Source organism: Dromaius novaehollandiae, chromosome 1 (assembly GCF_036370855.1).
Source record: "Dromaius novaehollandiae isolate bDroNov1 chromosome 1, bDroNov1.hap1, whole genome shotgun sequence".
In the NCBI taxonomy this organism is placed as follows: Eukaryota; Metazoa; Chordata; class Aves; order Casuariiformes; family Dromaiidae; genus Dromaius; species Dromaius novaehollandiae.
The window spans coordinates 125,966,483-125,981,279 of NC_088098.1; the positions used below are offsets into that span (position 1 = coordinate 125,966,483).

Consider the following 14,797-nt stretch of genomic DNA (forward strand, 5'->3'; position numbering starts at 1 on the left):
ACCTTTAATCTATACCTGTATGTAATGTTCACAGTGATGCTGTATGTGTGTATGTAACACTAGCTCTATGATATTCACAGTTTGAATCAGCACCGTATTCCTTTTGTGCAACATTTAAACAGTATTGTCTAAATTTGCACTAAGAGAAGTTACCAGGAATTCAAACTAACAGCTGTTGAAACAGAATTAACTGGTTTTGCTTGAGGTTTTATAAGCACTTCTGAACACAGTTGGTAATACGGTTTTAAGCTGGCTGAGCTCAAGGCAGAAGTGAGCAACACAGCAGAACAGGTTTTTCCTCTCACCATCACTTTCAGGGGAATAAAACTTTACCATCCAGCATAAAGCACTGCATCTTTTGCATTATATTTTTTAGGCTATGTCGACTATAGAGACATGTTAGGGAAACCACAGTAATCCCTCGCATTGTTCCTGACTTTTTTCCTAGCATCTTTGGGGGGGGGGGGGGGGGGAGGGGGAATAAGAACATTTTGAAACGAATAGCCATTGTTAAGGTAAAAATAATCCAGTCTTATAAAATTCCTCTTCCGTCAGAAGGGAAAAACCTTCTAAAATATATATTCAAACATACATGTAGGCTGATTATTTGTTTCAATGCAGCTACACACAAATCTACCAAGTAGTACGATGTCTGGAGTGTTTGTGCTTTACTACAACGTTCTAACAGTTGGGCTGAGAGAAGGCTAGGGAATATTTAAATTTAAGCAAAAAATCCTTAAATGTGAGAGGAAAAACTATTCTTTTGCATTTTCAAAGGAAAAATCCCCCCAATCCCTAAATTTGGGGGAAACAGTACAAAGTGAAATTTCAGTATACAATGTCTACAAACTTAGAATTTCAGTGCCTGAGAAAAAACTATTTTACACAAGGATTAAGTATGTATTTATTAGATGGTTATGATCTTGTGATATGCACACATTTCACTGTAATGATTAAGTACACTTTTAATATTAGAACTCACTCAAGGTCAAGCCTTTACGGTATGCGAAACAAAACAGACAATATAGAGAGAACCAATTCTGAGGCATGGCACTTCGACAAATGAAAAAAAATGCACACAGAATAAAATCAGTACGATTTGGATAATGTAAAACCAATTAATTCCTAGTAACCGAAGAGGATTACAGAGAAGAGAAGGTAATGTAAGGAATCGGGGAGGCAAGTGTGCCAGCCCTATTTTGAGGAAGAAAAAAAAAAAAAAGAGCTCCCTCCCAATACATTAAGATATCTCCTGAAAAGCAGAGTCATTCCTAGGCTGCTCTCCAACCTCCTTGAGTCACTATCTGCAAAGTAACCATGACTCCAGTCTTCTTGGATTTTGTTAAAGAGGCACTGACCTTTTACCCTAGTATATATACAGAGCAGCAGGACTACTTGGTTTCAAATAGCTCCCCAAAAATCGGGCGGTGTATGATATATTAAGTATAGTCATTTATCAGTTTTAGATATGCTGATTTATCTTCACTACCTAATTGCTCCCTCTGAAAAAAAACTCTTTATATGTAACAAAGTTATCCAGTATCTAGTAAGGCAGCGCTGGAAATAATTTAGAACAACAAATGAGTTTCAGATGTTAAAAATATTATTTAATTAAAGAAACATAAATCATACCAAAAAAGTTAAGTCACTTAGCTAATACATTCGCATTTATTTTAGAATATACTCTACATCTGAATAAAAAAAGTTTTAAATAAACTCCCATACATGTACAACCAGGGAACCCTTCATCCTTCCAGTGACACAGGCATGTTCACGAGTCCACTGGGCTTCGTCCCGGGTAATGTGAGTACTTTTACACCAGTGTTGTTATTTTCATTGGCTTTTTTTCAGCCTCATACTGGCCAGCTACACAACCGGCTCATACACGTACAAGTTCAGCCTGCCCATTTAGAGAGGCGCAGCGACTGCTCACCCCAGACCATACAAAAAAAATTAATAAAACTAGTACTGATTAATTTACATCTCTGTTTGTGCGTCGGTAAAAATAACTGCAGTTCTAGGAGCATGCGAGGAGACCTTACGCTTCATGTACACACGCGTTTATCATCGTTATAAAAGTAGTGCAAAACAGGAAAGCGCCGCCGGCCGCCGCCCGCAGGGGGAAGCCCCGCTGCCGCCACCGGCCCCGGCTCCGGGCGCTGCCGCCGCCGCCGCCGCCGCCTCGTCCTCCCGCGCCGCCCAACGCCCCCAACCGCCACCGCCGCGCTGCCCTCCCGCGCCCCTCCCCCCGCGGCCGCGCTCGCCCCCCGCCATCTTCACCTCCCCGCCCGCCGCGGTGCCGGCGGCGCGGCGCGGCCCGCGCTCACTGGCCCCAGCTGCTGAAGCCGATCTCCTGCTTGTATCGGTTGGTGAGCACATTGGCCTTGCGGGTGAGCTTGGAGAGCACCGTGTGGAGTCCGCTGAGGTGGTAGTGGAACTGCTGCTCCAGGTCCTCCTCCGCCTCGCCCTCCTCGGCGAGGCCGCGGCTAATGTCCGCGGCGGGGCCGCCGCTCAGCTTGTCCTTCTTGCGGCCGGCCTCCTCGCCCGCCTGCTGCTGCACCACGCCCCACTCGATGTCGTTGCGGATGGACTTGAGCAGCATGTAGTGGCTGTACATGTCCCTGCGGGAGAAGTAGGCGCCGGCGTTGGCCGGGGGCAGCGCGGGGTCCCGCTCGGGGCACACGCCGCCCGCCGCGTCCAGCTCCTCCAGCAGCAGCGGCACGTCGCGCAGCAGGCTGGGCACCATCACCGTCTGGTCCATGTTGTTGACGGCGCCGATGAAGCGGTTCATGGCGTTGAAGAGCGAGTACTTCTGGCTGTACGAGTCGCAGATCTGCATCATGGCGGCGGGGCGCAGGCGGCGCTGTCAGGCGGCGGGGACGGCGGCGGCGGGACTCCGCGAGCGGCGCCGGCTGCGGGGCGAGCGCGGGCGGCCAAGCCTTCCGGAGGGCCGCCTCCTCCTGCTCCTCCTCCTCCTCGCTAGAGCCACCGGCCGCCACCAGCTGCCCTCCGCCGCGGGCTCGGCTCGGCGGCTGCTTGCGACGCCCGGAGAGAGTCCTGCTGGGATGCGAGCGCGTAGCGCGCTTAGATTAAGGGCTGCGGAAGCTCATCTCTCTCTATCCCGCCTTCTAGTCTCCTCCCGAAACCGCTCTCCCGGAGGCGCATTCTTCTCCTCCCCCACGCCGGCTTTATCAGCAACCCCATCTCCTTTTTTAGGCTTCCCCTCCCCGTCGTTTCTCTTCGCCTTTCCGCCTCCCCCCGCAAGTCGCCCGCCTTCTCCTACCCCCCCCCCCCCGCGCTGAGGGCCTCCCAGGACGCCCCGTGAAGGCGCTGGCGACCGGGGCTTTCCGCTTCCCTCGCTCCAAAACGAGACGAGACGACACAAAAAGCGGCTCCCTTCAGGCCCCGCCGCACGCCGGTGCTCACGGCGGCACGGGAAGGGTGCCCCGCTGCCAAATTAAAACACAAGCGGCTGCAAGTCAGCGCGGCTCGGCTTGAAGCAAGAGACCGGCGGAGCGGGTCCGAGGCACCCACCGTGGTCCGGAGCCGCTCACCGCCCCGGGTGCTGCTGCTGGTGCTGCTGCTGCCGCCGCCGCCGCCCGCCTCGCCGGGAGCCCGCGCCGCCCGCTGCAACCCGTAGCTCCGCTCCCATCCCAGGTGCGGTATTTATAGCGCGTATCTTAAAATAAGGTGTTCCCCAGTGCCAGCCCCCGCGCAGCGAGTCACCATAAAGGCGGCTGCCGCTGACCGCGAGTAGCTCCGCGGCGAGGCGGGCGGCGGCTCCGCCTCTCGCTGGGGGAGGGCAGTGGCGCTGGACCCGTGCCGAGCGGAGCCGGGCGGCGGCTCAGCCAGCCCGCCGCTCCGAGAGGAGCCACCGCAGTCCCGGCGGGACCTAGTGAGCGTCCCGGCTGTGCAGACGTTAGCGCAGCAAATGCCGGGCTCAGTCCCCGGGGGAAGCAGGACGTCAAGAAAGGACTTTCTCCCCGTCTCCACCCCGCGACGAGGAGCCCCGGCCGTCACTTGAGCAGAAGGGGTGCACTGGCGCTGCGCGGTTTGCGGCGGCCGTCCCCGCCGAGCGGGAGGAGGCTAGTTCCCCGTCACCCTGCCCGGAGAGGAGTCGTCTAGGATCCACCTCCGCCTTCACCCCAGCCATGTTTAAATTCCTCCCCCACAGCCCCGGGCGGAGAGACCAGCCCGCCGCAACCCCCCGCTCGCGTGGGGCGCGCCGGCAATGAGGAGCGCTTTGTGCACCGCGCTCGCCGCCGCCCTGACAGCGCTACAGACGCCGGGGGCTGCTGCCAGCCCTCCCCCCTCCCCCAGAAGCAGCGCTCGAGTGGTCGCCGCGGCGCTGCACCGCCCCCATCTCCCGCCGTCGCTAGGCAGGGGCGCGAGGCCGTTGGCGGGGCGGGGCCGCGGCCAGCCGGGGGGCGAGGGGGGGCAGCGGACCCGCCTGACTGACAGGGCAGGCGGCAGCAGGGACACGCGGGCGCCGCGTGCTGTCCCCGCTCTACACGGCTGCCCATTGGCTGCAGCGCGCGTGACGGGCTGCCCGGCCGGGAGATAATGCCGCGGCAGCCCGCGCGCCGCGCCGTCCCCGCTCCGCGTCCCCCGGCGGGGACACACAGTCGACGCGGGCAGCCGAGGAGCCGCGGCTCCCGGGGCCCCGCTGCCCTTCCCCGCTTCGCCCCGCCGTGCCGGCCCGGGAGGAGGGGGCGGGGCAGTGCGCGCGCCCTGCGGGCTGCCTTTGTGTGATGGCCAAGGCCGCGCGAGCCGCCTGGCAGCAAGCGCGGGGCGGTAGCGACCGCCGGCATCACCCCACAGCCTCACCTCCGGGCCCAGCCAATCGGCGGGCGCCCCTCTGGCCCGACGCTGCCGCCACGTGCCAATCAGCGAGGCTTGGCAGCAGCCAATCAGACGCGGCCCCCCCTCCGCAGTCTTTCTCCGCCGGCTCGGGCGACCCTGGTAACAATCTGGAAGAGCGGCCGTGGGTCACGTGGGGTAGAGCGGTTGCCGGCGGGGAGCGGGGGTGGGGAAGGTGGAAAACGGCGCGCGGGAGAGAATGGTGTTGAGCGCGTTGCCGTGGCAACGGATCAACCACAGGCAGGGGCGGGGCGCGGCGGCCCCCTCCTGCCCCGCCGAGCTCGCGGAGAGGCGGCGCGGCCGGCGCGGCCTGGCTGCCCGGCGCCCCGAGGGAACCCGAGGGAACCTCACGGCCGGGAGTACCCGCCGCTCAACGGCCGCGGCCGGCTCTCCCCTCCCCGAGCGGCTGCCAGGCTTAACTAGGACAATTTCCTCTCCCAGCTGATGGACAAAAATACACCACAGCTTTTGGCGCTGGCGCAGCCTTAACAACGAGTGTTTTGTCGGCTGCAAAGAAACATTACGTCCTTGGGGGGGAGGGAGGAGGAAAAAAACCCACATCCATATGAAGATTACAGGCCCCAAATAACCCTCAGACAAGCCGAAGAAAACAGCGGGCCTCTGATGAACGGAGGCGTTGGATGTTAGCGTGGGCCCTGTAGCCTTTGTTTGGAGGATTTGGGGGGAACAGATAAAACCCCGGAGCCACACTGTTCATACTACCGGGGAGCCTAGTGTTGTGGAGAGGAGTACAAGCCTAATTCCTCCGAAAGGATCAACCCCGTAAGTCGCTGGGAAAGGCAAATCGCAACGGCCGCTGCAAGCAGAGGGTAGAATGACAAGCAGCCCTACATATGTATAATCATGCAAGTATATATTTCCGTGTGCAGCGTGGTGGGAGACAGAAAGACTAAAGAATTAGCAAATAGTTGAAATGTTAAAATGGATCAGCCTGAGCAGCTGCAGTCCACCCACAATCTTGATTTCGCACAATGCACTTTATTGGCTGTTATACTGTTGTATTTCTGCTAGTATCTGCTTGGAATAGAAAATCCATTGCAGCAGGGCCCAGTAAAACAGGGCTCCTGGCCGGGGTGCTTGGTTCCTACTATAATGCAGATGCTCACAAAATAGAGGTCAGTGCCTCCATTTTCCCCACAGCCTCTTCTATTCTAGTTACTCCTCAGTTGCCTCAGTCATCAGCTCTTCTCCCCAGTCCCCAGCCTGAAGGGAGAAGATTAATTCCACGTGAATTAAGTGACAAATCAACTTTGAAAAAAAATAAGCTCCAAATAGTAGCCATTCAAATCACAGCCAAGTACCCTTTGCAAGCAACACAGAAACTGTAAAAGCTTGTGGTTAAACAATTGCGAGTAATACAGACTTGTGTAAAATCATGATCTGCTCACAGATAATTTATAATGCAAAAAAAGAAAAGCTCATCAGGCTTGAAAAATGGCCAAAACATATTCTTGCATCTTTATATAACACAATACGTCATTAATACACCATTAACAGTTTGGCTGCCTTTAACTGAAATACAGTGTGTACTGAACATGCAATAAATTGGAAGAGGAGGTAAATCTCTAGGAATAGAGAAAGTGGTTTATGGCAAAACTTTCCTTTTCTGTCCAAATTAAAGCAAAGAATGAAAAACTTCAAACAAAATCAAAGAATTTGCCTGTGGTTAGGACGTACTGACTGGGGAGGAAGAAAAAGTTGAGAGAAACAGTACATACAGCTTGAAATCATCAGTAAATGTTGAAGCTTTTTCAAAACTGAGGAAGTTTTTGGTTATACCAAAAGCATCAAATGAGAGAGCACTGTCTTCTGTTCAACCACACTGTGAAAAGTATGACTTGAATATACAACCATTTTCACCACCACCTGCCCCGTTTCCCAGATGTACAACGGCACTCAGTCTGCTTCCACCTTCAGAAGTAATTGTTACCTCATTTTGATATAGTGCTTTATCCTGTGCAGGCATGTGTCTAATCCATTAGGCTGAGATAGATCATACCGAAGTCAAACTTCACAACATAAGGCAATCAGCGTTCTTTTTTTTAACTTCCTTATGTTCTGATCAGTTTTGATATGCAGTGTAAATGTCACTTGTACGTATAATGTATATCATTAACACAAGCCTGAATAGGTTTGATTGCTCCTTGGTTAGAATGAAATAAAGGAGCACATATTTCTTTCTTCAGCGTTATGTAATTATGAAAGTTGTATACAATGGAGAAAAAGAAACGACACCTCTTTTTCCCTCCTGTTAAGAAAAGATGATCTCATTTGTGGCAGGAAGTTTAATATGTAAAGTAGCGTTTGTTTAACATATTTCTTTTTTAGTGTGATCCGATTATCATGGTCATGCAGTGCCTGGAACGGAAATAAACTGGAAATCCCTTATCTTGTGTCCCGAGCAATGAGGAAGCTTGCACATTCAATAACTGACAGTCGGAGAATGTGTGAGCTGTTACCTTTGCCCCGCACAGGATCCTGGATAAGGAAACCAAAATGACCACATACAAAGGTAGCCTTACCAAGCACCTTAACTGGAAGGAGTGTGCCAAACATACAAGCCCAGCAATGTGGGGATTAAAATGCCATTCAACTTGAATAGGTTGATATCACCATTTAGGAAAAGAAGAATCAGATACAGGTTACTGTGTTAGTTAAAGGCCTTTAATTCTCCCTGAAGTAATGAGAGTTGATGGTGTTCAGCCCTTTCTGGATAAGGGCTTGCCTGACTTCTAAAGAATAATGAGGATGAACTATCACTATTACTATTTTGCTGTTACTGAGCTATTGCTAATATTAACAGGTTAGCTTATCCCTAAATCAGTAGTTAACCACAGTAGCACTAAAGTACCGAGGCTAGCTGTAGGAACAACGCTGCTGACGGCCTGCCTCCTCTAGTGACATTAGCAGTTATACAATATTTTTCTAGAAGAGACTGACAATTCTGGCAAGCTGCTTGAATTTTAGTATGATATTCAAGGCTTAAATTCTCTCTTCAGTGGCAACTGAATAACGAACCATCTTTGCTAACAGTTTTCCCAGTATGCATGCTGGCACAAAATAGGTGCTACTGGCACATTCCAGACCAGCAATGGCTAGACATTGGCAGTTCGGAAGTTGTTCTGCTGCACAGTGTTTGCAAAATAAGATGAGATCTTGTGTGGGTGAAAAGTGATAAATATGTGCAAATATTTAGTGTTGCATTTTGAAGCCTGGGAACACCATTTGAGTCGGCCTTGTAAGAGCACTATCTCGGGGGAGTTTCACTTTCTTTTGTAATTAGTTGTAAATGTTGCATGGTAGATTATAGTTCAGCACAGAAAACTGCAAGTAGTTTCATTCTGTTTCTATCTGACATACATTTTTGTTCCAACTTGTGAAACACTTCCATCATTTTGGGTGGCTGTACAGATGCATGCATTTAACACTTCTCTCATCCTTTTTCTTTCCCAAACTCAGCCCAGTTGTACTAAGGTCTGAACCAAGGAAACCCATGATTTCTAATTCAAAAGGAAAATATGGAAAATTATCATTATAAATTATGTCTTTTAATGAATTTCATGTAATCAGCACTTGTAGATTAGCATGCTAATGATGAGGGCAAACAGAAATCTACTATGTTAAAGGAATGCAGACCAATTTGTCTTAGTCCTGCTGCAATCTGTGGTATAGCTTTTGCAAAGATTTACTTATGTCTTGTCTATATTTCACTTAACCATCTTTTATTCCCTTTTCTGTTTCCTCCTCTGTGAATGGGAGGATTCTCCAAACCTAATGGAAACTTCTAGGAAGGAGAGCAAAGGGGTCAGGAAGAGGACATTTGGAGAAGGAAGCAGCTATTGTAAATCCCCTTTCTCTTTCTGGCAAACATGCAAATCTGAGACTGCCTGCTGCTAGAAGCAGCATAGCAAGGACTCTGTGATGTTGCATCTCCACGGAGAGGAGCAGTGCTGCATGTGCAGGGTGAAAATCAGCAGCGGGGCTCAAGTGGGAGCTCAGCTGAGAGCAGGAGCAGAGAACAGAGTACTAAGCAGGGGGGAAGACCATTTCATGTGGTTCCCACTACATCCTCTGAGCCCCCAGGCTCTGCAGGTTCCTCCCTGGACTCCCCAGGCCTGCCAAATCCTCACTGATTTAAATGCTCCTCTCAGGAGCATTCCTTGAAATCATCTCAAGTTCAGCTTCAATCTGTTAGAGCCACTCACTGTCTATTTTCAGGGCCCAGAATCCATCATACATAGCACTCAGCTACCCTAGTAGGACAAAACAGGCTGAAAATTCCCCAAATGGAACTGAGATGATAAATGCCAGCGTTGCTTTGTTCATGCTACTTCTGCTTTACATCCCTTTCCCCCTCCCGTTGCCAGTCTCATCTATTTGCAGTGTATGCTCGTCAAAGTAGGCACTGTGATGAGCAGTGCCCAGGACAATGGTGATCCTTTTCAAATGGCTCCTTAGCACTGCCATAATAAGCCTGTTAAATAAAACATGGGTTGCAGACAGGGATTTACTGGAGAGGGCTAAGGGGGCTGTAGCTCCCTCATTAGTATCTCCTGGTGCAGTGTGTACGCTCCTCATTATGTGGCACCGTAGCAGTTGTCTAGTCATCCATGATGAGGCTGCAACCACTCCAAGGATGCACCAGGGATCCGAGGGCCTTTTTTTTCCTCCTGTGTTAATAATAGGAATTTACAAGAAAATAAAACTTTGAATATGAAGAGGATGAAGGAGAAAAAACTGCAATAGCAAGTATGATCTTCTCTCCCTTGTGTCACTGTAAATCAGATGCAGAGAAATCCACATGGCCGTGCTTATATCAAATTGGCATGGGTAGGATCAAACCCTTCAGACTACACAAACTCTTATTTTGGGGAGCTTTGTTTCTCTCCAGTCTAAAATGTCACTTCCAAGCTCTTGGCTGAAGTGTAAACTTCAACAGCGTCTTCTCCCTCCCATTTTTCCTTTTCTGTTTCAGAGAAAAGAATGAATTTGGCTGGTTTCAAGTCCCTCGAAGCTGGGGACTCAGGAATCTGGGTTAATCTGAGCAGGGTCTGTGGAGGTTTGATCCAGCTTTTCTTTCTGGCCATCATTTAAATCCCTTCTACCTCCTTCATGCAAGCTGCAGCTGCATCATCGTAGTAACCCTGTGACCGAGAGGCATGAGAGTCTCCTCCGAGACTGTAATCTCACTCTAAACATCTCTAGCGGGTGCTCATGAGTGGCGATACATCATGCAATTTTCTCCTTTAGAGGCTCACAGTGTCATCTCCACTGTGATCCCTGCCCTGCTTGGCCAACACTGGTAAGTGAGAGCCCAAAGTTAACCTCGGAGCAGGGTTTCCGACACAGCGCTGCACAAATGTGGTGTGGCGGCACAGCGCTGAGATCGCAGGCCAGCCAGTGGGACAGTTATCACCACTCAAAGGCTATTACATCTTTCCAGTAACATTTCCCACAACATCCTTTTTTAGTATCCTTATTGCCAAGGTGGAATATAGCATGCCTTTGTGTAATGGCTGTGGATGAAAGCACAATGAAACACATGCAGGGTCATGAACGACATGAACAAAATCTGCCCGTTTCTCTTTGCAACTGTGTCCACGCTCTGAAGGAAAAGATACCTGTTTAAGATGGCAAAGGACTTTATTGGTGTAACAGAATACTCTTCCATAAACCCATGAGTTTCTATAACGGTATTTAATGTGCACATATCCAAACGAATGCCACAGTGATGTATTTTTATGGACAAATATTATATATTAAGCCCTGATTTATACATTTGAGTGTAATACCTGGGGCTCTGAGGAGAGCTTTTAATCTCTGTCAAAGAGGCAGCACGTATTCTGAAACACTGAGTAAATCTATGCTGAAGTGATGAACCAAATATAGCATACATCAGCGTTCTTCTGCCTGATAAAATTAAATACATAATACCGTCTTTCTGTGACGTTAACAGTTTGATACGCAGGAAGAGACATTAGGAAATATAGAGCTGCACTTCCTCCTCTGATGATAACCTCCAGCATTTCCACTGTTTTTGTCATCCAGAACCTGATGAGGGTGGCAGGTCCAGCTCTGAGGGAAAGCTGCTGGATGATGGCCTGCCCTGTCCGTGCCCCCTTTCCTCCCATCACCACTCAGCACCTCGACTTCAGTGTAGCTGCATGGGTGCCGCAGGGGAATGCCATTTCCCCATTTCCTTTTGTCAATGCATGTCACAACCTGTGCGTTGTCTCAGCATAGAGTTGTGTATTTAATAATCTCACCAGCTCAACTGTTTTTATCTGAATCACCCTTCTGAACTGAAAAATCTAAATTGCACATTTTCTAAACCACTTAGCTTAAGGGTAAATCTTGCAGGTATCCTCAAATGACTAGCTAGTGTCTTTTGCACCTGTCTAGCACCATCTACTGTAGCTTTATTATATTGTTTTCCTTTTGCTCCACATCTGCAGGTTTACGATTCCTGCAGGAGCTACCTTCGTCCTGAGGAGTTTGTGGAAGAATGTGAGATCCGTTTTCATTTGAACGGCCCAGCCCTGGGACAATGGTGAAACAAATACAATACACACCCACCCTACAGCTTTTATTTCCTCAGTTTAAACCAGTGACCTGACTTTTTCAGTGCTTAGCTTGCTGTTGATAAATTTTACACTCTCCTCAGTGCTCGGAAAGATGCAGCAGAATAAAGGTGGCCCAGGTTCACTGAAGCTCTCTGTGCTAGCTGGTGAAGCAAGAATTAGGGACGTGGCAGGATGAGAGGCAGAGCTTTGCTTGGGGAGGAAGAGGTCTGCACAGCAACGAATCTTCTAGCTACTGCCAGAAGATACCAAGTGGGAGGACATCAGCTCGGATTTTTAGCATCTAATGGGGAGTTATGGGATGGGTCTAGAAGCAGCAAGATTTTCCTATAAAAGTCCTGTCTCTTCTTGTTCCATTCAGTGTTAAAAGGTAAGCTGCTCTTAGGAAATCTCTTCTTTGTCCCAGATCTGCAATTCAGAGCTGGCATGGAGGACGTATGTGTACTCATAATGTATATTCCTATTGTCATGTGGTTTTGGTTGGAGGATGTTGCGTGGTTAAGGAAGACTTTTACAACTGAAAATAGAACCAGAACTTTCTGGCTGCTGTGGCTATTATGGATTTGTATGATTAATATTTAGTTGCTTTACAAAAATCATCTGAGGTTGGAATTCAGAATCAGAGCTAAGTTGTGCTAAGCGTTACATATGGCATATTTTCGTTAACAAATCTGTTGACATAGGTATTAATGTAGATGATGGATTGACATAAAAATACTGCCAGTCTATTCCAGGGATATAAAACACAAAACAAGATACACCATGTGAATTTTTTGTTATTAATCCCCAGATAAGCTCTTTGAAACTACTTGCCGGGAGAAGTAACTTGTTTCAATGGCAAGTAACATATTTTTTTCAAGACCCCCATGAAAACTGGAAATGAAGTGGATTTGGCAGTTTAGCCTGTAAAGTTTTGTGGCAAATCTGCAATCCTAAAGACCACAGGCTTTTGTCCTGGCATTGTTTCTTGATGTTGTTCTGAAAAGAGCTAAACTAAAACCATGCTCCAGCCATATGTATCATTTTGTTCTACTGCAATAGCTCATAGCTGCCAGTGAATTTCTCCTATACTCCTAGCATTCTGTAAGGGGTGCTGCAAGAACCTGAAGACTACTCTTTCCAGGCTACCATGCATTTGTTGGTTTAAAATTATTACAACAGCATTTTTTCATTTGCATGCTTGGAGATAATCTGTTTTTGCAGTAAATTTGTATTTCAACGCAGATTTCTTTGTCCATCATTATTGGCAGTTTACAAGATTTCTTCTTTTTCCCCCATTTGGGGATGTGAGAGCAAATGAAATAAACCCTCCATAAAAAATAATTTTGTCCAGGTGGAACATAAATGAGCCAAAAAAAATTATTCTACATGGCAAATAAAAAGCATATGCTGTATTATTTAAAGCACAGCCTCCATATTCACATACAAAATTAATGCTACAGTGGGAGGTAAAACTGATGAAGGCAGACAATGAAAATATTAGGAGTAAAACATGATGCCAGGAACAATTCAAGCAGAGCCACTTGCAGGGTCATGGTCATATTCCATTTCAAATGGGCATGGAAATATACTGTGGGTTATTCTTCTCCAGAGATGCACAGATAATAAGCACCTGCTCCCCATGTCTACTCTTCACTTTTAACTGTTGATTTATTGAATGTTTCTGAAAGCTGTGGTCAGGCTAGTGAGGGATATATAACATGGTGCCTACAGGAAGAAATGGGAGCAGATAGAAACATTCTGTCAGGCTCCTGCTAGTACCATGGGGTGAAAAGCTGAATGGGATTCAAAACAAAAGCTGATTCCCTTTAAGGTTTCAGGCAAAAATACATTTACTGAAAGGTAAACTGGTAGTCTTCCTGTTCTTGTTGTGAGTGGGTTATTTCCCTACAACTGTGAAAGTCAGTAAAAAACTCTAAACTATGTATGTTCCTTGCCTCAAACTGTAGTAAATTCTGGTTTCAAAGGAGGCACATACAGGGTTCAGCAATCTAAGGCACCAAAAGGGACCTTTTCCATCATTGGATATTTGACTTCCCACAGTATCTAGGAAACTGCTGGAGTATATACTGGGATACACACACACACACACACACACACACACAGAGGTATGTATGCGTGTATGTGTGTGTGTATATATATATATATATATATATTTAAAAAGCATACAATTGCATGTGATTTAAAGTCATTTTCAGAAAAGCATCAGAAATCCAACCTTCTTACGTGTGTCTGTACTACATCAGAGACAGTCCTACCAGTGAATTTCTTATACTGATCCTTGTTCTTCCAGAGTCAGTGGGGTTTCAGTCCATTCCCACCCCTAAACTGAGGAACAGCCTCACTAAATTGAGGACGAACATAATCTTTAGACAATATTGAATCTGGGTCATTACAAAGAGACTCTAAATTGATGACTTTTTTCCCTGTAATTTAATAAAAGATAATTGCACAGAGGACTTGGTTAGTGTAAGTTATGCTCTTTCACTGTTCTCTGATACTATCTTCTTTGCAGCAAGAGCAGAACTTTGCAGCTAAGAGGTCTTGAGATGTTCCAGTCACAGAGGAGTCACGGGTCAGTGAGATTTAAACACCACTGCTTGGAAAAGGCATGTGCCTATTTAGAAACAGAAGAAAGAAAATGTTGTTTTTTAATTAAAAACATGAATCTGGAAATGCAGGACTTCTGAGAATGGTTCTGAACTGCATATTTTACATACACGGTTAAGAAAAAGTGTTCACCGTAGCAACTAGAGCAATGCATGGTTCAGCTCCTCTATGACACTAAACAGTTTATTAACCTAGAACTACAAAATCACTCAAAATGACATTTAGCAATGCTGAACTTCTGACACAAATCCACCAGTGTAAGGAAACTGAGAGGGCAGCCACAGAGGCTTTCATTGAGCCCTGCTGCGTCTTTAAACAGCAGCAGGAGAAGTGCACAAGGGGAGCCGGGATCAGAAGGATAAAAGAGCAGCGTGAGAGCAAGAAACTTTTGCATTTTAACCCTGGCTCTGACTCCTGCTACAGCCCTGAGCAGGTCACTTTGGACCAGAGATTCAGGAGTTAAGCAGTCACAGTGAAGACCAGGTTTTAAATAGAGCTCTCTCAGTTGTGAGCCCTTTGGACCTGACTTACATACCCAAAAGAGCACTGAGTTTGTTTTAAAATCAAGACCTAATGGTGGATGCCGGGCTCTTTTGAAGTAGGATCCTTAAGATCTGATCTTACAAGTTTGCGATGGAGTTGTGAGCATGCCAGTCTTAGAGCTGTAACCATGCTACCTCTTGGGCAAGGCAAGGGCTAATTTGTCATTTATTCATGACTGTCAG

The 14,797-nt window shown here is 47.9% G+C and overlaps 1 protein-coding gene and 1 long non-coding RNA gene across 2 annotated transcripts; one reads left to right on the forward strand and one right to left on the reverse strand.

The window, feature by feature from the left end:
* Positions 1–892: 892 nt before the first annotated feature.
* On the reverse strand, positions 893–3,756 carry MID1IP1 (MID1 interacting protein 1). Its single transcript, XM_064497629.1, has 2 exons — positions 3,535–3,756; positions 893–3,057 (listed from the first exon to the last, which is right to left on the reverse strand). The coding sequence occupies exon 2, from the start codon at positions 2,840–2,842 to the stop codon at positions 2,324–2,326; it is 519 nt and encodes a 172-aa protein (XP_064353699.1). The 5' UTR covers positions 2,843–3,057; positions 3,535–3,756; the 3' UTR covers positions 893–2,323.
* A 519-nt stretch (positions 3,757–4,275) lies between these two features.
* LOC112985480 (uncharacterized) lies at positions 4,276–14,138 on the forward strand. Its single transcript, XR_010385123.1, has 2 exons — positions 4,276–7,393; positions 11,337–14,138. It is a non-coding gene; the product is annotated as an uncharacterized LOC112985480 (long non-coding RNA).
* The last annotated feature ends 659 nt before the right edge of the window (positions 14,139–14,797 follow it).

Bases quoted from the DNA above. Each gene is read 5' to 3' on its own strand.
- MID1IP1 (XM_064497629.1), bottom strand. From the start codon at position 2,842: ATGATGCAGATCTGCGACTCGTACAGCCAGAAGTACTCGCTCTTCAAC.